Raw genomic sequence first — 25,552 nt, 5'->3', positions numbered from 1 at the left:
GGTCTCTGTCTTTAACCCTGTGGATATCTGTGCTTATTTAATGAAGAATTAGGAATTATGTGACTAAACCTGTTTGTTACAGAGCAGCAGGCCTAGAGTGAGCCTTCCTCCACAAACAGTTCACATCCATTCCTAGCAGCAACAGCTAAAACCCTCTGTGATCATTAAAAATCCAGGAAATTATCCAGTTTGCGTTTCAAATATATTCCGGTGGCCACTTAATTTTGCATTCTTTTATTACTGCCCGAATAAAATGATTCTTGAGTTGTTTGAAACAACTGTCTTCCCTTCTGCAGGGTTTATTACCAGGTTTATCAGTTGTGTCCCACTGAGGGTCAGTGTCTGTGTGCTAAAAAGGAGTGTCAGTGATGCTGGAGGTGCATCCAGCAGGGTTATCCAGCCTCAGGTGTTGCCTTTCCTCTCTCAGAGAACTTCCAGCAATTTTTGTGTTCAGTTCTGTTGCTGGGGCCGTTCTGTGTCTCCTCTCTCCCTGCCCTCATTCCTCTCATTAATCTCCTCCTTTAGTTTTCCATAATGCAAATATTTACACCTCATTTACCAGCACGACCAACGGTTCCTTTAACCAGAGAAGTCCTTGTAGGGCAGGAGATCATCGTGGAGAGTCTAAAACCAGAGGCTGCAACCTCTAAAAGTCAACCAAGCTTTAAACCAGGGGCTAAACGTCTCACCGAGGTACCCAACCCATCTGTGAAGCGTCGAGGCTACAGTAATAAAGTGCAATATTTGCCAGCTGATTATTTCCGCTTGCTTTGTTTAATTACAGTTCGAGAACGAGATCATCACCAAACTGGATCACGAGGTGGAAGGAGGCCGTGGAGACGAGCAGTACAAAGTGTTATTTGACAAAATGTAAGTGTTGAGCAGCAGCAAAATTTATGTCACGGGGAAGGCAGGAGAGAGAGCAATTAGACTACAATGAACTTTGTAGCCCAGAAATAATTAAAATCTGTTAACGATGAGCAATGTTTAAAACGGCACCTGAGTCAAGGTTTTTCTCTGCATGTGATTAACAAGGCGAACTTAATTGGTTTTTCAGTCTCCTGGAGCACTGCAGGAAGCACAAGTACCTGGCTAAGAGTGGGGAGACCTTTGTGAAGCTTGTGGTGCGGCTGATGGAGAGGCTGCTGGACTACAGGACCATCATGCACGACGAGAACAAGGAGAACCGCATGAGCTGCACCGTCAACGTGCTGGTGAGCAGGGGAAGCGCTGCAAAGCACCCCCAGATCACTGCCAAATCACTGCAGAATCACTGCAAAATCACCACCAGATCACTACAAAATCATTACAAAATCACTGCAAAATCGTCACCAAATCACTACAAAATCATCACCAAATCACCATCAAATCACTGTAAAACCACAACATAATCACTGCAAAATCACTACAAAATCACCACCAAATCACTGCAAAATTACTGCAAATCACTACAAAATCATCACCAAATCACTACACAATCATCACAAAATCACCACAAAATTACTACAAAATCATCACCAAATCAGTACAAAATCATCACAAATCACTGCAAAATCGTCACCAAATCACTACAAAATCACCACAAATCACTACAAAATCACTACAAAATCATCACCAAATCACTACAAAATCACTACAAAATCACCACCAAATCACTGCAAATCACTGCAAAATCACTACAAAATCACCACCAAATCATCACCAAATCACTACAAAATCGTCACAAAATCACTACAAAATCACCACCAAATCACCACCAAATCACCCCAAAATCAAACTGCTCTCCATATCCTGCACCTTTAACAAAGGCCTGGTGTCAATCAGAGTGTCCGTTGGGATTCTCAGGAAAATTTGGTATGCTTAAGGTTTTTTTCCTATTTTTTATTTCCTATTTTGGTGAAAGCAAATCTCTGAAAAGGTGGGTTATCCCTTCTTTAATTGTTTGTTCAGAAAGATTGAAGGAGAAATGTTACAGGGCCCGTTCACTGACATTTACAATTGATGTATAAACAACTCTGTGCTGGAAAAACACTTGACATACGGAATGTTGGAGTTCTGTGCCATTTACTCCCAAAATTTCTGTGGAGTTGCAATCCAATTTGTATTCTGCTCTCTGCTCAGCCCCTATATTCAAATTTTTTGAAGGAATTGGTGTTATTATTTTATTCACAGCAGGAAAAGCTTGGCTTGTTTTCCTCACTGATAGGAAATTTCCTCCTCTTAGATGCAGAAATTCTGGAGTGTCCACTCCATTCACAAATCTTGGTCCATTTGGGCTGCAGTTGGAAGTAATAATTGTCCCCATTGTGCTCAAACACATCATGATCTTTGGTGGAGATTTAAAAAATGAGATTTTACAGCCCAAAAATCAGCACACTGAAAATAACTTCCAGAGACCCCCAAAACAACATGAACTAAATTTGATTTTTCCGATTGCACTGTTTGCCACTGAGGATTCTGAGCTTTTATCCCTAGATCATCATCAAAACCTTGATTTTGCCTAAATACATGAGGCACAGCCAGTGTTTATCATTTATGTGCTATGGCTGATGGATTTTGTTCAGGAAAGAGCTGAGTAAATAGTTTGCAGCTTTATTTTTTTGCATACAATGTGGTCTGTAGCTTGTTTTTCTGCATTTGATGCACCACTGAGCTCGTGCAGTGCAGCTTTTTCACCACCCCATCTCACCAGCCATAAACCAAACAGTGCCCACTGGAGCAGGAGAGGAGATGGAGGCATCAAATCCAAAACTGGGTGTTTATTTTTAGTTTGTTTTTCCCTCTCTGCACACATCAGAGAGCATCAGAATGGTTGGGAAATGGGCAAAGAGGAGGGATGTGGAGAGTTGTCACCAGCTGGCGACGCGGCGAGCGCTGTTGGGTTGCCTGCAGAAAGGTCACTGCGCGCTCCCGAGCAGAACCGTGCTGGGAAATCCTGCCAGCTCTCCAAGCAGGATGGGAAACAACAAATCACAGGCAACATTTCCAACTGGGAAAACTCCCTTGGGAAGGGGAAGTTGTTTCTCCTTCCCTTTGTCAGAATGTCCTCGCAGGAATTGTCACCATTCCCACAGGGCAGCTTGTGGCACACTCAGGGTTGGGTTGGTTGTCTCCAAGTGGCTCCCAACAGCATCTCCTGATGCTGCTTTTTGGCATCTGCACTTGTCAGGCACTTGCAGATGATGAATGTTGTGGGTGATTTGCTGCTGTCAGGTTCAATCACGGTGAGACACAGAGCAGCAGCCTGCTGGAGTCCCTGGGAAACGCCGGCAAGCTGCGCTGGGCGGAATTTTCCGTCGCTTTCGCTAGTCGTGATTTAAAACTCCAGCTTGGTTTTACACTCCCGTTTCCCCTCCAGGGCCAACTCAGCCTTTTCATCATTCTCCAGGTAGCTGAAGTGAAATTCATGCCTTTGCAAAAACCCAACCCACGGCTAGAAGTCGGCACAATTCCCACCTGAGGTCTCAAAGAGTTCCTAATTGGGACTCTAATGATGCCAAGGCTTTCCTAGGATTGGGTTTGTCTGTATTGGCTGCAGTTTAACCTGGAGGGGTTGATCTGCACTTAGGGCAGTGCTGATGGGGAAGGGGCTGGAGCACCAGGAGAGGCTGAGGGAGCTGGGAAAGGAGCTCAGCCTGGAGCAAAGGAGGCTCAGGGGGACCTTGTGGCTCTGCACAGCTGCTGCCAGGAGGGTACAGCCAGGGGGTCAGGCTGTGCTCCAGGGAACAGGGACAGCAGGAGAGGGAACAGCCTCAGGCTGGGCCAGTGGGAGTTTAGTCTGGATATTTGGGACAATTCCTTGATGGAAAAGGTTTTCCAGCACTGGCACAGCTGCCCAGGGCAGTGGTGGAGTCCCCATCCCTGGAGGGATTTAAAATCCACGTGGATGTGGCACTTGGTGACATGGGCAGTGGTGGCCTTGGCAGTTTGTTTTCTGAATTGAACCCAAAACCAGTAAATAGTTATATCAATTTAAATATCCCTGGAGTAATCCATCATTTCTGGGTGAAATGTGGATTCTGTCCTGTATTCCAGTTCTCTTTGAAGGGATCAGTTTTGTATTGGATTTATCCCTTTTTTAGTACTGAGCTTGTGCTCTATTAGTGCTCCTCAAACTACTTTAACTTGTCATTGAAATATATTGAATTCAGTGAAGAAGGAATTTCTTTGTAGTTTGTTTTCTGAGATATGTTTTAAATTTTGGAGGCAAACTTGAAATTAGATTCAGAAATGCCTTGAATCTCCCACCCAGTTTCTCATATTTTGATTTACAATATTTGCACTGTTAACTAGTTTATCCCAAGGCCAGAGGCACTCAGAGGAGAGCAATGCTAATATGTGACATATGAAACCAGATAAATAACACTAATCTAACCTTTTATATCCAAGGAAACTCTCAGAATCCAACAGCAGATGATGTATTGCTCAACTAAAATTTGGAGTTTTCAAACCATAGAACAACTGTTGCTTAAAAATGATGTTTTTTTTGTATGTCAGAAAATTTTTAGCTGAAAATGGGTAATGATTTGTGACTTGCAAATGCCAGCAGCAAATTCCTAGCAGTGCAATTCTTGCAGATTCTTAACCTTTGCAGTGAGACAGAAGCCCTAAAAAGCTGCAACATGAAACATCCCAGCACTGGATTTTGGGAGTTAAATAACTTGTGTTCCATCACTGGAGGCAAATTTCAGTTTGCAGTTTGGAGGCTGACGTGGTGCAATGATGAATTTTTAATTTGCAGCGTGTTCTGTGTACATTTCCAAAGTGGGAAATCAAAGACTTTGTAACCAAATTGTCTTGTTTTGCAGAATTTCTACAAGGAGATCGAGAGGGAAGAAATGTACATCAGGTTGGTAAACATGACTGGTGACAAACTGCCTGACACAGGCACTGTGACTGGGGGGAATTAAGTTCATATTAAGCAGTCACTTGAGGGCTGGAGGAGAAGAGTAATGAAAATTCACACCTTGGCTGCACCTGAAGTAATTCAAAAGCTTATCTGCACTGAGAACAGTGCTGGAAGTGAAAGTCAGGAGATTATCTCTGTCCCTTTTCTCCAAGTCCTTCAGTTCTGTTACAATGAGCACTGAAACACTCAGGAGCCACAATTCTTCTGTTCATGGGGAAAATAAAGAATTCAAAAGCTGAGTAAAGAAATGATGCTGCCTCCTGGTGAGGTACAAACTGTGTGACTTGGAATAAAAACAACTATTAAATCATACCTTGACTGATACTTATTTTAAACTTAAAGATTTCATCATCTTTCAGACAAAATAAACATGGAAATACCGAGTTTTCCATAAATCTCAGTGTTCACAGCCCTCCATTTGTGCTTTGGCTGAAAATTGGCTAAACCTTTGTGCTAAAATGAGGATGTTTGTGTTTGTAATGCTATTTTAGGTATCTCAGTGTTACTCATTAATTCATTCTCAGGTGCTTGTTATCTTTTTGGAAGAATTTTCACTTGTGAACTCTCTTCCTGTTGTTTAAATGGTTTTAATTGGTGTTTTAGCAGTTTGCCAAAAGAGAGGGAAATGGCAGGATTGATAATTGTGGACAAACACAGGATGATATTTGTTATTATTTAGGTCTGCCCTCTTCAGCATCTCTGTAAAGACAAATTGTCTCTCACTGTCAAACCCCATCCAGATTCTCTCCTGTTTCTGTCAACAAACATATAATGAATATCAAACTTGAAAGTATTTTCACTGGCTTTTCCAAAATACAATTTTTAATAGTTTTGTGGGTTTTTTTTTTTATAAATCATCAAAGAAACAGAGAATCCTGGGCCAGAGGTGTGATGATATTGGATTTAAAGAATGAAACTTACTTCTGTTTCTGTAGCTGAACTATAAGAGTTCTCTGTCTTACACAAAATCTAAATTGGATTTTTTACTCATCACAAATCATTCCTATGGTCTTCAGTCAAAGATTGGACTTGATGATCTTGGAGATCTTTTCCAACCTTGATGATTCCATGGATTTTTGAGTGTCCATTGGAAACAACACAACTGCAAAAGGTCCTAAAGACTATCTGCACACAGAAATATGAACTTAAAATAATCCCACAGATATTTAGTTGTTTGAAGATAGACTTGAACCTTTGTAATCTTCAAAATAAATGACTGAGTGACATCTTAAACCCAGCTTTATTGAAGTTTTTTCTTCTTGCAGGTATCTGTACAAGCTGTGTGACCTGCACAAGGAGTGTGACAACTACACAGAAGCTGCCTACACCCTGCTGCTGCACGCCAAGCTGCTCAAGGTAAACCCCAAAATACCTCCTAAATTCGGGAAATTCCCAGCAGCAGCCACCCCAGGGTGCTGTTTGTCCCTCAGAACATCTGCACTTCAGGTTAGCAGCTCTGGGCTGAGCTCTCTTTTGGAATTCACACACGCAGGAAAGCAACACTTCACTGGGTGGATCTTGACCTGCAATGAAGGCAATGTGGTCAAAGCAGCACCACCAAATCGAAATTGCAAATATCCAGCTTGTACAATGTGTGAAAGCCTCTGACCACATATTGGAGTAAATCAGCTCTCCACAGCTTGTTTGTGCCAAGGAGTGCTGGAGCACCTTGTCAAGTGCTCTTGGGTGTCTGGAATAGATTCAGTTTGCATTGCAGAAAATTGCAGGGAGATTCAAATGGCCTTCTTTCCAAGTTCATGCCTCCGAAAGGTGCATATAATTTTAATGCACTATTACCCAGTTTATAGCACATTTAAAGAGGCACAACGATATTGCTGCTCTTCAAGGAACATCTTGGTGTAACCTGCAATATGTACAAATAACATGTTATCTGCAGAAAGTGCCTGAAATAAAGCATTTGAGTGTTTAACACTATCCACTGCCAGCCAGAAATGGAGTGAAGCTGTATTTCAGAAGCATTCATCTCCCTGAAACCATTCTGGGGAGGAGATGTTGTCTCTAACGTGCAGCTTTTTTAGGTGCCTGGGTCACAAATGGGGAGCAGATACCCACTTTGCTCTCCTGGTTATCATTTAGGAAGGTGCTGTTCTTGCCAGCAGACACTTTCTTTTTTCATGAAATCCCATTTAATGCAGCTGAATCATCACTGAATTCCTAGTTCTGTGTTTTACATTTGAAAAGCAGTTAATGGGAAAAGTGAAAATCTGGATGTGATAAGAATTAGCGGTTTTGGAAGCATTTGCTTTAGTGCCATTGACATTTCACAACCTTGCAGCAGTAACATCTTTCTCCCTCAGGGAGCTCTGGATCTCTTTGCTCTCCCCTTGAGGACAGGAGCACCCTCAGTCCCAGGGGGACAGAATTATTGAGATCTGAATTTTCCCCTCAATCTCCTGCTATGCCAAGGGTGCTTCAGCCTCCTGGTCCAGGGAAAGTTGGGGATGGGACAAGATGGGTTTTAGGGTTTTTCCCCCCAAATCAGCCTGGGATTCTGTGCTGTTCAGCAGCTGTGCTCATGGTGCCTGTCCTCATCAAGGAAATGGAGCTCAGCCTAAGCAGCCAACTGTTCTTAGCGATCCTGCCTTTAATTTCAGCAATCCCAGCAAAGTGCAAATGCAAAATATCTATTTTGAAAAGTTGGAAAGTGGAAGGTGTTAAATGAGATCCTTCTGATGGATGCACTGAGAATTATTCGTACCTCAGAGCTGAGTAAACTGCATCCAAGCCTTAACAAGACTAAATACGATGCAGAGAGTACATGTGCAATTTAAATTAAGACACTCTAAAATGTATTTACTGGATTTTAAAATAATTAGAGGCATATTACACAAGAAAACAGCAGTGAGATTCATCTGGAGTGCAGAAGCACTGTGCCAGTAGTTTATTTATTATTAAAAGCAGGAGGGATTTGGGGACAAAACCTGCAGGGTCACAGCATGGTTTGGGTTGGAAGGACCTTAAAGCTCATCCAGTGTCACCCAGCCATGGCAGGGACACCTTCCACTGTGCCAGGCTGCTCCAGCCTGGCCTTGGACACTGCCAGGGATCCAGGGGCACCACAGCCAGGGTTTTTTAGGGAAGGCTGCAGTCAGTTCCTTGGCAATGGCACTGTCAGTGGGAGCTGTGTCAGGGAGGTGACACCGTGAGGAGCTGTGACACCTCTGTCCCACAGGCTGCTGCAGCCGTGGGTGGAGCTGCAGTGACAAACTCTGGGGCTGTGACTCTAAAGGTTCCTCTTATTGTCACAAGGGACATAAAGCAGGGCTGGCTCATCCCACTGCACACGGAGGAACCTTTCAGACAGGATGAAGAATTCATTTCCTTCCACATGGAGGAACCTTTCAGACAGGATGAAGAATTCATTTCCTTCCACATGGAGGAACCTTTCAGACAGGATGAAGAATTCATTTCCTTCCACAGGGGCTGTTTTCTGAATAAAAGCTGGAATAAACCCTGCCATGAAACGTCACTCAGACTTTCACCTGGCATGGTTTGCACTTGTTAGACAGTTTACTTTCTGTAACCTCCAATTAGAGTTTAGCCAATTGTGGCTTTTCTTAGAGAATGTGTTCAGAGAGCAGATGAGTCTCCCTTAATGTACTTTGGATTCAGTGGAATCACTTCATGGGAAGAAATACCCATTTTTCTAATGCAAATCGATAGAAGACAACAAATGCCAGGCTAGGATTTGTCACAGGTTTTCATCTCTGAGTGGATGTTTGTTTGTAAGTGTAATTTCATTATAGGCTGTGATTACTTTATTATAAAAATGTATCAATCTCTATCTCAGTTCCTGCAGTCTTTAGTTAGTGGAGGGAGGAGTTCAGTGTTGCCTGAGGAGCAGCAATATTGTGAGGTGTGTAACTGAGCAATTGAGTTTTTCTGTCAAGCCTCAGGACAGGATTTTCAATGACACTCATCACTGGCAGATATTTCATCACTCTGATTTTAATGGGATCACATCGAGGGCAGGACTGAGAGCCTGTGAGAATTTCACCTTTAAATCTGCAAGAAGGCTCTGTCTGTGGAGAGAGGAAGGCCAAATTACTGCAAGCTGACGAAGCACACTCAAGGAAAAAGAGACTTTTTGTTGTATTTTCAACCTTTTTTGCCAAAATTGAGGTGTTCAAAACTAACAGAAGGTAGTGGCTCTTAGCATGCTTAAAGAAAATGCCACCACACTGCAGGCTCTGTGAGGTTTTGCTGCTCAGAAACTCAGAGTTTAGGACAGAGTTGTTTGCATGACCCAAACACAAACTTCTTGGCCAAATTAGGAAGTGATTGGGTGAAATTTAATAATACATAGGAGGTAAAACTGGATGATGTCACAGTAATTTTGGAAATGAATCTGGGAGTTGCCCAGAGAAGCTGTGGCCACCCCTGTGTCCCTGGGAGTGTCCAAGGCCAGCCTGGAGCAGGCTGGGACAGAGGAAGGTGTCCCTGCCATGGCAGGGGTGGCACTGGATGAGCTTTAAGGTCCTTCTAGCCCAAACCATTCCATGATGCTGTGATTGACATCCTTCCCTCCATCCATCAGCCATTTGCTGGACAAGCTGGATCAAGTGAATTGTCCTTTCCCTGCCTCCAAAGGCTCAGGGAGTTTGAGTTCTCCTCATTTCCCAGCCTGCAGCCCTTGGTGCTGCTGATCCTGGCTCCAGGGCTCCTCTCCCCATGAAGGGAAGTGTTCCTGGTGTCCCCAGCAGGTTGTCCCCATCAGCAGGCCGAGGTCACTCTCATCAAACTCACCGAGGACAGAAAGCCACCTCCAGAAGCTTCCTTCCAGCTGATAGATGTTAATTACCCTCCAATTACAGCATGAAGTAGATGCTCCTTGTGCCCAAGGAAGCAAAGAGCACAGCTGTGAGAAAACCCTTTGGTGCTGCTTTAGCTGCAGGAGCACTTCTTTAAATAAAACCTCTCTTTTACTGAGCTTCATCACTCCTAACTTTGGATTTGCTTTCACTTTGGATTTGCTTTCACTTTGGATTTGCTTTCACTTTGGATTTGCTTTCACTTTTCCCTTTTTTTTATTTTTTTTATTTTTTTCTGTGTGTGATTTAGTGGTCAGAAGAAGCCTGTGCAGCACATCTCACCCAGCGGGATGGATACCAAGCTGCTACTCAAGGACAGCTGAAAGATCAGCTCTATCAAGAAATTATCCATTACTTTGACAAGGGCAAGGTAAAAAAGGGAAGAAGAAAAGTGCAAATGCGTTTCAAATGGGTTTCATCGCTTTTCTCTCGAACTTATCAATTTAATAGGAAACATAGTTTGCATCCAGTGACCTTCAGGAAGCACTTGCAGATAATGATACTACAAAAAAAAATCCAAAAGAATCAATGGTAAATTTATAACTGCTGGGTTGAGGGTAAATATATGGGGATATGATGCCATGGAGTAAATAAAAAGGTGATGCGTGTAATTTGGAGGACTTTTGCTGGCAGTTACAAGAGCTAATGGAATCCTTCAGCTCCCCTTTTTTTTTTCTCATGTACACAAAAATAATTCCCTCAGGGTCTGGCTGTCTTTGGTTTATATCATAAATATCCTGAGATGAGGATATTTCATTGCAATGGCATCTTTTCAAGCAGAAGGAATTTGCATTTGGTGTTGCATGGTGGGGAGAGCCCTGGTGTTGGAGGGGAAGGGAATTACCTGTGGATGTGTCAGTGTTTGGATATTTCATGCACAAAAATATTCAAGTATAGAACTAGAAATCTCTTTGTCAGAACATTTGAGGAATGAAAACTTGTATTTTAAAAATAAACTCTCTAGGGCAAACAGAAATGGTGTTTTTGGGTAGAATTAGAATATTACCCAACCAGCCCATCTTCTCCAAGTGAGTTTTTAGCAGAACCAAATTAGATTCAAATCATAGAACCATTTTGATAGAAACTATAATTTTTTGATAGAAACTTCGTGAAAAGTCAAATTTTATAAACTAATGCAATATTTATAAGTTGTTAATGAGTGTTGCTAAAAGTTGTAGTTCTGGACTGGGATAAAAATTGTAAAAATAGAATTCTAGGGTGGTGCACTAGTGGCTGTTTGGGGCTGGGGCTGCTGGAGGTGACCTGGGGACAGAATTGGTTCCTGCTGCCCAAAAAGCTTTCTCTGAGTGAACAAGGAGAATCTCATTTGAATGAAGGTCACAGCTGATTTAAAAGTCCATTCTAATCTTACACTCCTTTTTGGAAGGAAAACCAGAAGTTGCCTGTTTTTATTTTGTTGGTTTATGTCTTTATGGCTTCCCATTAGTCCTTGATGGTATCCAGGCACTGGGAATTGTTCTGCTGAGCACCAGCTCTCTGCAGAACTCAAGTCTGAGCTCTCCTTGTGTGTGTGAGGAGATGATTTATTTCCAAAGTGCTCTTTTCTGCTCACAGATATTCCTTCTCCCATTTGCTGGTCACTCAAGTTGGTGATAATTTTTCATATTACTCCATGAAAAGGGAAATAAAAAAATCAATATACCTTGAGAATGTTCATCTTAGGTGAATTTGCAAATGTCAGGAAGCTCCAAGTGGAGGTTTCCAGTGTGGACTGAAGGTAATCCTCTCATTTGGGATCTTCTGACATTAAGTTAAATCAACTTCTTGCATTCCTTGTGCAATTTGCTTTAACTCTTCATGGTCAGTAACAAATCTGAAACAGCCTTTGCTGTGCATTTTTGGGAGGCTGAGCTCATGCACTACCAATTCCTCCTTTTTTGTGCCATAATCACCCAACTGTGTCTCTGCCTGGCAGCTCACTCCAGATTGATCCCACTTGCTTTTCAGAAGGGAGGGAAAAGTGGGGTGTAGAAACATTATGTAGAAGCAATGGAGGAGAGGGATTTCCTAAAATAGGGTTTAAAATGTTAGCTTTTTGTTTTTTAAAGGCTGGTGTAGCTCAGCCTCCCAAAAATTATCCCTTTCTCTTGGCAGAGTGATTTCCCAAGGGAGTGCACAGTGCACTTGTCTGTTGGAGACAAACCATGAGCCTTAGCCCTTAAATACTGGCATTTGTGGGGAGGTGAATTTAGATTTAATCCTCCCTGCACAGGCTGGAATGGAGTGAACATCTCACTTCTGGACCAGAAGTGTCTGAGAAAATTGTGATTAAATGGAAGGGAGTGTGGGCTGCTCTGCAGGCAGGAGTGTGGCACCTCATGTGGGCTGAAAACAAAATCCTGACCCTCACCACGAGTATCCCAGGGACTTGTTGTTCAAGATGCAGTTTGATTTCTGTTTTCCATCTGTCATTCTTAAGATGTTTGCTTTTTTACCTATATTTGACTTCTGGTCCTTAAAGCAAAGCTGAAGTGCAACTTTCACCTGTGGTGAAGGAACATTTGGAGTTACAACTTCTGCACTTTGCAATTGTTCTGCTTTCTGGATTTGATTCCTCATTAGTAATGCTCTTCATTCCTTTTCTCAGCTCCTTCTTTCCAAAAGGAAACAGTTATTTCCCTGGTTTAGGCATCCTTTTCTCTCCTAGATTCCTCTTCTTCATTGCACTCCACTTTTCAGTCTCCTCTCCATCTCGCTTGGCTTTTGCCCTTAAAATCTTGATCCTCAGCCTTATGCCAGCAGCCTGACCCATCCTTTCAGCTGCTCTCAAGTGTTTGCTCTCTCCCTGTTTTCCTGCAGCTTTGTGATTTCCAGCAAAGCCCTTAATCCAGGGGCTTTACTGGAAATTGTTGGGTTGGACTATCGCGAGGTGAGAAGGGAAAATAGCGACAGGAGTGGAGGGATGAGGGAAAGGGTGACATTTTTCCTGTGGAAGCAGCTGATGGAAGTCAGTGCTGATAAACTGAAGCCAAAGAGTGCATGTTGGCAAAGGGAAAGTGTTCTTTTGAACCAGGTTGGTGTGATCTCTGGAGGCACAAGGGAAGCAACAGAATTCCTATTCCTGTGAAATGTGGGAAGAGTGACAAGCTCAGGTTTGCTGCTGCTGCTGCTGCCATAAATCAGGACAGGTTTTCCTCTGCTCCTCCATAAATTGGAAGTGTTGGTCCCAAGGAGAAAAAAGTAAATAAATGCAACAGTGCTCATTTATTTCTGCTCCTCCTTTCTCCCCTCCTCCTCTGAAAAGAAAAAAAAAAGCTTTTACTGCTTTGCCGCAGCCACAGAACAGAAAATATCTGAAATAACACAGTAAATGCCATGCTTTGGCTTAAAAGGCCTTTTTTCTGGCTCATGGGATGACATCAAATGGCTTTTTCTTCCATCTAACAAGAGAGTGGTGAAATTCACCTGTCTGCCAAAAATCTGTGTGAGGCTCTTGGCCAACTCAGCCCCAGAGTCTGTCCTGAGAGCTGGGAAGGACAGAGAGTCTTGGGGGAGGGAGGATACAGAGTCTGACTGTGTTCCAGATAAATACAGTTATTTTTTAAAGGCTTTCCATCCTGGCTGCATCTTGAATGCAGGACTACCAATAGAGAAATGCTGAGTTGTAGGGTTTTTATTTAAAGTATTAAGCCTTCATGTTGGTTAATTAACACTATCTGAGATTTAACCAGCTTAGGAAATCCCTCACAAGTCAGAATATGGCACCATAATATTCTTATCCCAGCTATTTCCCTGCTCCTGCCCATTAACTCTGCAGGAGCTCAGAAATACCCTGAGATCCTCCTTTGCTGCTATTAACCTCAAAACCTAAATTGGATGTAGCTCTTTCTGGCCAACAAGCAAATCCAGCTTGAAAAGTAAATCAAATCACTGGGTTTTCCCTAAAAAAAAAAAAAATCTCTCCCATCTCCAAATTCTTCCCCATAACAATGTGCAACTCATGCCTACACAACTAAATTCAGGCTCTGCACATTTTTCTTACACCTTGAGTGTAAAAGAAGCTTTTTCCTTCCATACCAGCAGCCTCTCTGCCTGGTATCCTCTCCAGATAAATTGTTTCTCCCATTAATGAGTTGTAGCTCATACAGATCCTGTGTAGTAACTCCCTGTAGGACTCATTTCTCCAGAAGACTTGCCATGTCCTGGGCAGAGCTGGGAAAGTTTCCAAGGCAGGAAATCTGCGAGGCAGCAGATTGGGAGTTATTGACCTTCAGGAATATAGATTTCAATTTCTCAGGATGCTGGGCTGTCCTCACCTGAATAAATTGGCTGTGGAGTAAACAGCTGAATGTTTCAGAGGGTTGTGCAGGGGGTTGGAGACACACAGTTCCTGTTTCTCTGAGAATGTTGGAAAAATCACCAGTTTAGGGTTGGTTTTCTGTGCTGTTGGAGGTATGGAGATGCACTAGGGGAGAGGCAAGGAGTTCAGGGAATGGCCTTGAGTTGCACCAGGGGAGGTTTAGGGAAAATTCCTTCTTGGAAAAGGTTGTCAAGCAGAGGGACAAACTGCCCAGGGCAGTGTGGGGTCATCATCCCTGGGAGTGCTCCAAAAACCTGTGGATGTGGCACTTGAGGACAGAGTTTAGTGATGAACAATCTGATGGTTGATGATCTAACAAATCTTTCCCAGCCTCAGTGGTTCTGTGGACTCGTGGAGCTCTGGAGTTCAGGGCTCTTGCCACTGGCAAAATTGAGTTCTGTGATCCAACTTCTCGCTGTTCCTTTGAAGGATTAAACCACACAGTTGGGATTTCCAGAGATGTTGGAGGAGAGGGAGGTTTTTAAGGGGCACTAGAAACAAAAACGAGATGCTTTTCCTTAAGACAGAGCTCTTGTCTGGAGAGGGACCAAGTTAGAGGCTGGCAAAACTGGAGAGAATCTTTTCCCCTTTTATCCCTTTTATATCATGGATTTGCAGTTCAGTAGAAAAAGCACCTGAAAGTGTTCCAGTAAATATAATGTGATAAAATGTCAGCAGGATTACCTGTAAACTGACTTTTAAAGGAATTTTAAAGGAACACCAGTAATTTAGTTCAGAAACAAATGTACTTAATATCTGAAGCCGCTCCGCTGAGAAATTCGGGATTTTTGGAGAAGACTCTAGGGAGACCTTAAAGACTCTTCCAGTGCCTAAAGGACCTCTAGGAGAACTAGAGAGGGACAAGGCATGGAGAGACAGGACACAGGGAATGGCTTTAGGGTGAAAGGGGGTAGATTTAGATGGGATATTGGGAAGAAATTCCTGGCTGTGAGGGTGGGGAGGGATGGGATGGAATTCCCAGAGAAGCTGTGGTGCCCCTGGATCCCCGGCAGTGTCCAAGGCCAGGTTGGACAGGGCTTGGAGCAGCCTGGGACAGTGGAAGGTGTCCCTGCCATGGCAGGGGTGGCACTGGATGGGCTTTAAGGTCCTTTCCAACCCAAACCATTCTGGGATTCTGGGATTCCATAGTCTGGCTTTCTCCTGTTCGTCTCCACTTCCTTACTAGGAAGAGCACAAGGATTATGTGATTACTGGGTGTGTGTTGTACATGAACTAAATCTGGATCACATTTAATTTGAGGATTCATTTTTCAGGCTCTGGAACATTTACAGAATCCATTATTAATATTAATGTTCAGTAGCATCTAAAGGCTTTGCTCAGGCTAGAGGAGGTGCAGTGGAAACAGCCTCTGCTCTGCTGTGTTTGTGGTGTCGACAGACAAGGGTGGGAAGGTGAAAAAAAAATCAAAGGAGATTTAATTCTGCTAAAGTTGTTATTTAATCACTGGCAGTGCTGTGCTACTGTAGGCATGGATGTGCAGGCAGTGTTTGTCTGCTTTTAGAATCACTGCATGGTTTGGGTTGGGAAGGACCTTTAGATGTCCCAGAAGGGCATCTGTCAGCTATCCCAGGCTGCTCCTGCCTGGCCTTGGACACTGACAGGGATCCAGGGGCACCACAGCTCTGGGAATTCCAACCCAGGGCCTCCCCATCCTCACAGGGAGCAATTCCTTCCCAAAATCCCATCTAAATCTACCCACCTTAAGCTGGTGCTTTGCATTCCCAGCCACGGTTTGGGAACACATCTGTGCTTATCCAGGAGTCAGTGGGAAGAACCAAGGGAGTTTGTTTACAGTGTTGATACAAATCAAAAATGATTTAGGCTTCCATTTGTTTCCAGTCTCATTTTGGAGAGGGAGTGGTTAAATCTGGAGTACACAAACAAGGAACCAGGATAAGTGGAATGATGGTCACACCGTTGTCTTTGAAATGAAAAATGCAGAAGTTCTGGATGACTGAAGTTCAAAAGAGAATGGCACTCAAAATGAGGAAAGGTTAAGTGATTTTGAAAGCTTTCACTTGCTGACTTACCGAACACCTGAATATTAGTTCAGTTCCTATAAATTGGTGCTGTATTGCCCTTCTGAGTCAAAATTAACTCAACTTGGTATGTGAAAACGTCCTCCCTTCTCTGCAGCTCTGCCTTTACTCCTAAATTCATGTTAATTTTTGTTTAGAAATAAGAACATGCTCTGTATCATCATGCTAGATTAGATCCATAATATGGATAAAAACATTCAGATCCTTCCATTTGCAAAAATTGCGTCGCAGAGCGTTCAGGCTGCCTTGTAATTTCCTGCAGACGTGATCCCTCATTACCGTGATTGTAATTAGTCCTTCTGATGCGGTTTTCACCTTCAAGGCACTTCACAAACATGAGGCAACTCATGCTCATTCCAGTGCTCTTCCCTAGATAAATAACATTCTGAACCTTGTTGGAGAAATAAGGAAAATCAGGAGGAGGGGTTGAACACCATGCAGAGCTGCAGGGAAAGGTTAATGAAGAGCCAAGTTCTGCTCCTGGTGAGCATTCATTGCCTTTTTGTCTTAAATGAGGTCACCACTTTGCCCAGACATCAGCCTGTTTGGTTTTTGTAGGACTCAGGAGCTCCTGTCCCCTTGCTCAGCCCCACAGTGCAGTTTTTAGCAAATATTTTGTCTTTACTTCAAGGGAAGAAAAATCTCTCCCTTCTGTCTGTGATCTCCCATAACTGTTTTTCCTCTGCAGATGCTCATCTCCTCTCCCATCAGCATCTCCCTGCCTCTCCAGGCTGCTGCTTTCCAGCCATTCCCTCTCAGTTTGCCAGGACAATCATTCAGTCCATCCTTCCACTTCAAAATTGGCTCCTTGTTTCCGAAGAGGAGCAGGGATGGAGAGCAAACCAGTGGCACCCATCTTGCTTTTTGTGACATTGGCACGTCCCACATCAAGACTTGCTGAGGATTCATCCTTGATATTTTATTCTTATTTTTTAAATCGACATCTAGAACCAGGAATTTTCCTAAAAGTCTGATTTTTTCCGAGTTTTCCATGTGTGCTAGGAAATGTGATTTCAGCTTGCAGATCAAAAGACAAATGGAATTTCCCTGACATTGATTTTGGGGCTGAGTGGTGGGATTTCATTTGTGTGGTTTGGGGGGCTTCTGGTTTTTGGGGTGTAAAATATCTCTTGTTTGCACTGGGCTGTAAAGCAGATGGGATTAGGGGACTTTTAGGGAATGGATGCAGGGATCAGCTGTTGTGAAAGTTTCCCCAGGTCACATTTCCTCTTCTCTCCCCAGCATCCACCTCCCACCATCTTTGGAAATTGGAGTGATTCATCTGCAGCTCCTCATTCCCAAAGGTGGATGTTTTTGGGGGACAAATGAGGAATTGTGTGTTCAGCCTTTCCCTTCAGCCCTCTTCATCCACCTGCTCTGCATCCCCCTCAGGATTCCACCAGGGCAGCAAACGTGGGGCTGATGCTGAGAGCAGCATGAGGTGGTGTGGACAGAGAATTTAAATTTAAGATGAAGGCTAATACAATCTGCATTTCTAACTCATTCTTAATCTCATTTTTATAACAAAGTGAGGTCAGCAATGCCAGCCAAATTTCGGCAGCAGAGGCAGATCATCAAGTTTGATCTTAGATAGCCTGGTGTGCTAATTTAAGCATATTTTGGGGTTGGAGTGGTTCTTTATCTTTGGAGTAGAAAAAACAAATGAAAAATGCACATTTAAAACCATTCTTGCTGCTCCTCATTAAGATTGTTGCCTTCTGAAGAGCTGAAGGATATTGTTAAATTTCTTTGGGTCACTTGAGACGGCTGCTGAATTTCATGGTTGAGGAACGAGAGGAAGAAGAGCCAATGGAAATATAATGAGTATTTGTTCAAAGCAATATCTGCAAATTGCCTGTCCTGTCTAATATAGATTATAGATATTAGAGGGAGAGAGAGGTGATTATGAAATATAATCAATCACCAGCCTTGCTCCCAAGCCTTAGATCCTGAGTTTCTTTGTGGACAGGCTGTGTTTACACATTACTGGATGGGCTGTCAGGAATCATTTTACTTCTGAAGCCATTTGATCATTTGACTTGATTTGCATCCAGTAAATCTGCATCCTGTGCCAGGGAGAGTCGTGGAGCAGATCACCTTGAGTGCCATCAGGCCAAGAAGGCTAATGGCACCAACAGCTCCTGGGTTGTGTTGAAATGACTGTGACAGCAGGACCAGGCAGGGATTGTCACCCCAGGTTAAGTTTTGGGTTCCTCAATGATTAAAAAGTCATGGAGGGGCTGGAGAGTGTCCAGGGAAGGATCTGGAGCACCAGGAGAGGCTGAGGGAGCTGGAAAGGAGCTCAGCCTGGAGCAAAGGGGATCAGGGGGACCTTGTGGCTCTGCACAGCTGCTGCCAGGAGGGGACAGCCGGGGGTCAGGCTGTGCTCCAGGGAACAGGGACAGGAGGAGAGGGAGCAGCCTCAGGCTGGGCCAGGGGAGGTTTAGATTGGGATATTGGGGACAATTCCTTGATGGAAAGGGTTTTCCAGCCCTGGCACAGCTGCCCAGGCAGTGGTGGAGTCCCCATCCCTTGAGGGATTTAAAATCCATGTGGATGTGGCACTTGGGGACATGGGTCAGTGGTGGCCTTGGCAGTGCTGGGGATGGTTGAACTCAGTGAACTTGGAGGGCTTTTCCAGCCTAAACAATTCCATGATTCCATTAACAGAGACAGTTCTAACCCCAGCTCAGCTCTCTGGCACGTCAGATGCTCAGTGTTTTCAGGCATGTGACACAATGCATTTGGTTGCTTCATTCAGACTGATTTGATTCTAATGTTGATGTTTAACCAAGGTATGTATTTCAGCTTCTTTGTTGTTGTTTTGTGATTTTTTTTCCAGCAGATGTGGGAAGAGGCCATTGCCTTGGGTAAAGAACTTGCAGAACAGTATGAAAATGAAATGTTTGATTATGAACAACTCAGTGAACTGCTGGTAGGTTTTTTAATGACATAGACACTGCAATAATTTATTTCAGAGTTGAATTTCTAAGCTTGTAAAATTAAATCAAAAATACTAGAGTGATGACAGTAAAATGTGAAGACACATACCCATATTGGCTTTGTTGGACCAGTGACAATTAATTGGCTACCACTGGAATGCCTGAAAAACACTTTTTTTTTTTTCTTAGCTGAAAGAAAAACATCTCGGTAACGTTAAGCTGATTTATTTGGGGTATAAAAGGAAATTTTGAATTTAAATATAAATGGGAACACAAAAAAAAAAATCCCCATTCTTTCTCAAGTGTCTTTCCATATTCGCATTTCTTTTTTTAGGTATGAATAATCCCCAAGCATTCATGTCTACAGTCAGTTATTTTTGCCCTGACGTTACCCATTCATTATTCCTGCACTGTTTTTCCCTTCCTTTCCCTTCCAAAGAGATAAATGGCAGCTGTCTGCTCAGGTCCCAACCATTTCCACAGGAGTTGGGATGTGATTCCAGTTTGGGTTCGAAAATTCTCAACTTGCAGGTTTTTGGTGCATTTTACCTTTGCACTCGGAGTACATTTTCCTGAATTTCTTAGAATTGTTTATCTGTTTTCTTTATCCCAGTGTGTCTGAGCTGAGTATTTCTATGGCATTGAACTCAGCTCTGCACAGCCCCAGCTCCCTCCTGGTGGGATGAGGAGAGACTATTCTTCATTTCAGTATAAAAGGAATTGGGTAGAGATTGTTCCTCAGCTAGAAATGATTGTCATGTGTCAGATGGGATTATTCACTGGGGGGTGACAACTCTCTGAGTTTTAATTTCCCATTTCCATTTGCTTGCACATGGGAACATGAATGGGTTTGTCACAGAGGCAGCCACTCTTTAATTACCCTACTGTATCCTTTATGGAGGAGAAGTTGGAATTTGTATTTTTTTCATTGTAGGCAGTGGGCACGGAGTGATTAAATGGTTGTTTGGGTTGGAAGGGACCCAAAAGCTCATCCAGTGTCACTCACTTTGCCATGGCAGGGACACTTTCCACAGACCAGGTCACTCCAAGCCCTGACCAGCCTGGCCTTGGACACTTCCATGGAGTTTCTTCTAAAAAGGGAGACACAGAACTTCCAATCCTCACATCAGACAATTGAGTTTCTCTGCTCTTTACTCATCAGCCAGGAGATGAGATGTCACAGAATCCGTCCTGGCGTGCATTTCCCTCACAAGGCAGAGATCAAAATTCACACTCCCATATGACTCAGGTCTCACATACCCCATCAGCTTTTCTTACTGCTGCTGCTGCTGAGCAGCTCTTTTTTTTCTCCACACATAAAATTTACAAGTTTTTTGTTCTTTCTGTTCTCCCTCATGTCTCTTTTCTTCAAGCAATATTAAATATTAGCCTCTAAGACAATTCACAAGTGACAAAATAGTTTTTTGCTCCAGACGAGCTGAGGAATATTCGGCAGATTTGGGTCTTTGTAGTCTTGGTGCCGTTTATTGTTATCTGTCATATGGGAGCAGCAATAAACCTCCCCCCAGCTCAAAAGTCATTCTCTTTGCAGAAATAATAGACTAAAAATAAGTTAATGAACAGATCTTCTGAAGCTGCTCATTTGCTATTATTTCATCATTAGAGATAAAGAAGAATTCGGCGTCGAAAGCAGATGGCGTCTGACACGCGTGGATTTATTCCAAAATTTACATTTTCCTGCAGTTCTCAACTGCCTGCTTTCCATATGCAAATTCGTGGTTGTAAATATGGAAGAGAAGTAGTAGAAAAATGTAATGAGATGTAACAGCCCAAAACTGACAATTCAGCACCACTGGGATGAGCTGTGTGTGGCTTCATCCTTCTGGTGTTTCAGCATTGCAAGTTGTGCAACTGGGAATTTAGATTACCTTGCAAATTCCTGATCATCATTGCAAGTGGAATGTTGGATGTGGAGCAGGGAGGTTCACCAAGATGAGGTTCGTCAGAATTGAAATATTAGTTATGGAATTATGAAGTTCACCAAGATGAGGTTCATCAAAATGGAGATGTTGGTTATGGAATAATGACGTTCACCAAGATGAGGTTCATCAAAATGGAGATGTTGGTTATGGAACAGTGAGTTTCACCATGATGAGGTTCATCAAAAGTGAGATACTCCTTAGGGAACAGTCAGATCCACCAAGATGAGTGTAAAAATAATGACTATGGAGTCTGATATTTCCAGGTATTGCCATGTGTTTGATAGAAAGGTGAGGAGAAAAAGGGGAATGAAACATCTTTAATTTAGAGATGCACACAGAAGATCTTAGATATAATGAATCCTCTTAAAGTTCAGGTGATTAAAATCCCTCTGTTACTTTTGCAGAGAAAACAAGCCCAGTTCTATGAAAACATTGTGAAAGTGATAAGACCAAAGCCAGACTATTTTGCTGTTGGATACTACGGCCAGGGATTCCCAACTTTCATAAGGGTAAGTGTCCACCTGTTTCCACAGAGGTTTGTTGCTCTGGAAATTTCTCTTGGCTTGGAGAAATCTGTCTGACACTGACAAGTGGTTTTTAGGTCTATAGAACAAACAGTGATTTTTCCTTTCCAGTTTCTAAGATGGAATAGTTGATTTTAGTAGAAAAACTTTCTATTCAAACACATCCAGTAGTTTCTATGTCTTCAGGGTATGATGAGAAATGAAGATAAATGAGCCAATCCATCACTCAGGGTCATAACCATCTGAAATGGTGACATTTTTGCCTGACAGCTTAATATATATTTATATATATATATATAGTATATATATATGGGCATGGTAGAAAAGCCTTTTTTATGTGACCATGTTTTCAGGTGTGTCCTTTCTGCATTGTCACTAAAATGAGGTTGACTGTCAAAGGTGTGTGTGACATCTTTAATATCAATCTTTTATCATTGATTTGCCTGTGGCATGTGGCAGTTTAAGATGTGTCACTTGGTTGGTGCCAGGATCATAGCTTCACTGACATTTTAGGGAGTTTTTTCACTGATATTAGGATTTTTATGAGTTGAATAGTGAGGCTATAACATGTCTGAATTGCATCTGTATTATGATTGTCTGGCACTTAGTTGGTGACGTGGAAATAACCCAATAATTATTGTTAACTTCCCTGGGCACTCTGTGCCAGAGCCTCCCCACCCTCAGGAATGAATTCCTTCCCAATATCCCATCTAACTCCCCTCTGAAAACCAGGCTGTGAAGTTCTTTGCTGATTGAGAAAATCCTCAACACAAGCTTTTTTTTTATTCCAATATTCCCTGTGAATTTCAAATCTATATACATAAATTAAAGTTATATAGAGGCTTCTTAGCCATTCATTATTACCTTTTTTCCCCCCAAATAGAGAGGTTTCTTTCCTCTGCTGAGCATTTCAAAAGGCACCATTGCAGAATTAAACCCAACTGGGCAAATGTGAGCTACTCCAGGTTCCTACCCCAGTCAAAACACTCTTTTTTAGTAAGTGCTCTATAATTTTTTCACCAAGTATTCATTTGGAGATGAGTAATGAGGTTAAGCATATTCAGATGCAAATTTTATCCAAACTTGCTTTAATATGTTTGATCAGTTAAAAATATGCAAGTTGTCTTTTACATTTTCCTTTAGAATTTAATGAGCTCAGCATATAAATGGACTGTAGAAAATATATCTTCATTTCTTTATTGGCAAAGAAGAAACCAATAGTTACAAATACAATATACTTTTTAAAAGTTTAAAGTTTGCAATGGCAAAAATCTAACAGATTAATGTGAAGTTTTTTTTATAAGAGTCAATATTCTTGGATATTTCTTCTCAGATCTGCATTGTTTTATGTTTCTGTTTTTCTCTGCTACTCTTATTTGCTCACCTAAGTGCCTATGAAGAAGTGTCTATGTATGAAATTTAATTAAATTATGTATGAAACTAAACAATTCAGTTTGTTTATTGACCTCCATTCCATCATTAGCTGTGGAAGGTGGAGGAGACATCTTGGATTTGGTAATAATTTGACTTAATAAATTTTCAATGGCCGCCGCTGTTACAGACCCTTGAAATCATGTATTGAGGTGATTTTAGTGTGGTTTATACAAATACCTAAAGGTAAATGTTTCAGGTAAATGTTTCAGGTAATGTTTAAAGGTTCAGTGCTTAATGATCCCAGCACTGAACTGGAGGTGAGAAAATGTGCAGAAAATATTAGTAAACTATCGATTATACCACAGCGTGAGGAGTGTGAAACCCTTTCCATTGCTGCCAGCCCTCCTGAGCCCCAGTTCCATACTGGGAGCACTGGTTTCATCCCTGTGGGTTGCTCTGTTGGCAGAACAAGGTGTTCATTTACCGCGGCAAGGAGTACGAGCGCCGCGAGGACTTCGAGGCGCGGCTGCTGACGCAATTCCCCAACGCCGAGAAGATGAAGACAACGTCACCCCCGGGAGATGACATCAAAACCTCCTCTGGCCAGTGTATCCTTGGCTTCTACACCCAGTACAACCAGTACAACCAGTACAAGCAGCAGCTCAGCTCGAGGGTTTATGGCCAACGTGTTGCACTCATGGGTGTAACTCACCGATTTTGTTCTGTCTGGTTTTTCGTGTGTTGCTGTTGAGCTGTTTGTTCTGTGTGATTGGAATTCCCTTTTCGCTTCTTAACCCCTGAAATTCAGATATTCAGTGCTTCACTGTGAAGCCCAAGCTGGATTTACCCGCGAAATTTCACAGGCCGGTGTCGGAGCAAATCGTGAGGTGAGTTTAGGTGGAGTTTTGTAGGTTTCTCAGTCCCCTTTGTATCCCATTATTGTTGTGTGATGAATCTGTGCACAGGCAAGGAGGGATGGAATTTAGGGCATTTAATGGTGGTTCTTAATACTGGCAAAGATTCCATCCAACCCACTGGAAAACACTAATCCCATATTTGTTCATAAACTTCCTGTAATATTCAAATTTAATAGCAATTCCTAACCAGACAGTGTTGGATTTTCGTTGTGCTTTTGGGGCTTGCAACTGCATGATCCTTGAGGTCACTTCCAACCCAATCCATGCTGTGATTCCATGATTTTTTTTCCCTTTTTTCAGTTTCTACAGGGTGAATGAAGTCCAACGCTTTGAGTATTCACGCCCTGTTCGGAAAGGAGAGAAAAACCCAGACAACGAGTTTGCAGTAAGAAATTATAAAGAAAATGGACCACGTTGGGTTTGCTTATTTATCCCCCTCTATTTTGAGAATCTGAGCCATTCATTATCTTTTGGTTGTTGTGAAATAAATTCTAGGTTTAAAGTGATTATTTTTCATAGGAAGTTAATTAAGCCAATTTATCATGTTCTGGTTTATACCAATAGGAAAAAAAAATGGGCAAAGCTGTATTTATTTTGTAAAAACAGCTCTTCTGAGAAAGGCTTTTAAACTGTTACACCTGAAACAACAGATGTCTCTTGCCAAAACTTGTCTTGCCTTGAAGATTCCAGTCAGCCATCTGAAAGTCTTATTTCACTAATACCTTTTGCTTCTTTTTTTTAAATTTTTTACTAAACCATTTTTGGTGGAGCACCTAATTATCAATAAAATTCCTTCCCTGTGAGGGTGGTGAGGCCCTGGCACAGGGTGCCCAGAGAAGCTGTGGTGCCCCTGGATCCTTGGCAGTGTCCAAGGCCAGGCTGGACTTTGGGGCTTGGAGCAGCCTGGGACAGTGGAAGGTGTCCCTGCCGTGGCTGGGGTGGAATGGGATGGGATTTAAGGTCCTTTCCAATCCAGACTAGTCTGGGATTCCATGAAAAATTGCAGTCCAGTAAACCCAGTGGATCTTTTCCCCCTGGAATTCCCCCCTGGCTTTATAACATCTGTTTCCTTGGTCCCTTGTCCTGGTGAAGATGTTTGAGGACTTTGCTCAGGATCAAAGCTGTCCCTTGGTAAGGTGACACTTGTGTTCCCTTTGCAGAACATGTGGATTGAGAGAACCATCTACGTGACAGCCTACAAATTGCCAGGCATCCTGAGGTGGTTTGAAGTCAAATCTGTTTTCATGGTAAGATTGCTTTGGCTTTACTGAGATTGTGTTAAAAAATGGGGGTTTTGTACAGCCAGGGAGCATTTCTGTGTCTCAGTGACTGTGGTGAGTTCTGGGAACAAGGAATCCATGGGATTTGACCTTGCTGAGGGTGCTGGTTGTTGGCTGAGGGTGACTCAGGCAATGCTTTCCCATTCCCAAGGGAAGGGAGTGCAGTTAGCCCTCCAAGGAAAGGGCTGATCGAGTGCTTTGTGTGCTTTTATAAAGTATTTGTGTCTCCCAGGAGGTGGGCCAGGACAGCCCTCTGTGCTTTTGGGTGGTGTAGGGGAACCCTGCTCCATCCCACTGAATCTGGTCTGGATTTTATAAAAGAGGACTGAGGACAAATCAAAATATTTGATTCTCATTTATTCAAAATACCCCAATAATCAAATGCATTGTATGTGTCTGCATTTCTCACCACTTGTGATTAAAGGTTGTTTTTGTTTCTTCCCCATATTT

At 42.6% G+C, this 25,552-nt stretch overlaps 1 protein-coding gene across 4 annotated transcripts in view; it reads left to right on the top strand.

Annotated features, from left to right (window-relative positions):
• Positions 1–25,552, top strand: part of DOCK1 (dedicator of cytokinesis 1) — a 251,333-nt gene that overhangs the window by 191,441 nt on the left and 34,340 nt on the right. For 2 of the 4 annotated variants that reach the window (XM_085064608.1, XM_085064606.1), the window contains exons 34-44: positions 785–870; positions 1,058–1,214; positions 4,809–4,849; positions 6,175–6,265; positions 9,992–10,111; positions 18,965–19,057; positions 21,412–21,516; positions 23,372–23,513; positions 23,714–23,792; positions 24,123–24,207; positions 24,983–25,069. In XM_085064608.1, coding sequence (XP_084920734.1) covers positions 785–870; positions 1,058–1,214; positions 4,809–4,849; positions 6,175–6,265; positions 9,992–10,111; positions 18,965–19,057; positions 21,412–21,516; positions 23,372–23,513; positions 23,714–23,792; positions 24,123–24,207; positions 24,983–25,069 — 1,086 coding nt within the window. The remainder of the gene's footprint in view (positions 1–784; positions 871–1,057; positions 1,215–4,808; positions 4,850–6,174; positions 6,266–9,991; positions 10,112–18,964; positions 19,058–21,411; positions 21,517–23,371; positions 23,514–23,713; positions 23,793–24,122; positions 24,208–24,982; positions 25,070–25,552) is intronic. The other 2 variants (XM_085064609.1, XM_085064607.1) reach the window with 1 other exon arrangement.

Source organism: Lichenostomus cassidix, chromosome 6 (assembly GCF_008360975.1).
Source record: "Lichenostomus cassidix isolate B80296 chromosome 6, HeHo_3.0, whole genome shotgun sequence".
NCBI lineage: Eukaryota > Metazoa > Chordata > Aves > Passeriformes > Meliphagidae > Lichenostomus > Lichenostomus cassidix.
The sequence above is the reverse complement of the archived record's forward strand: the minus strand, read 5'-3'. Positions and strand labels throughout refer to the sequence as shown.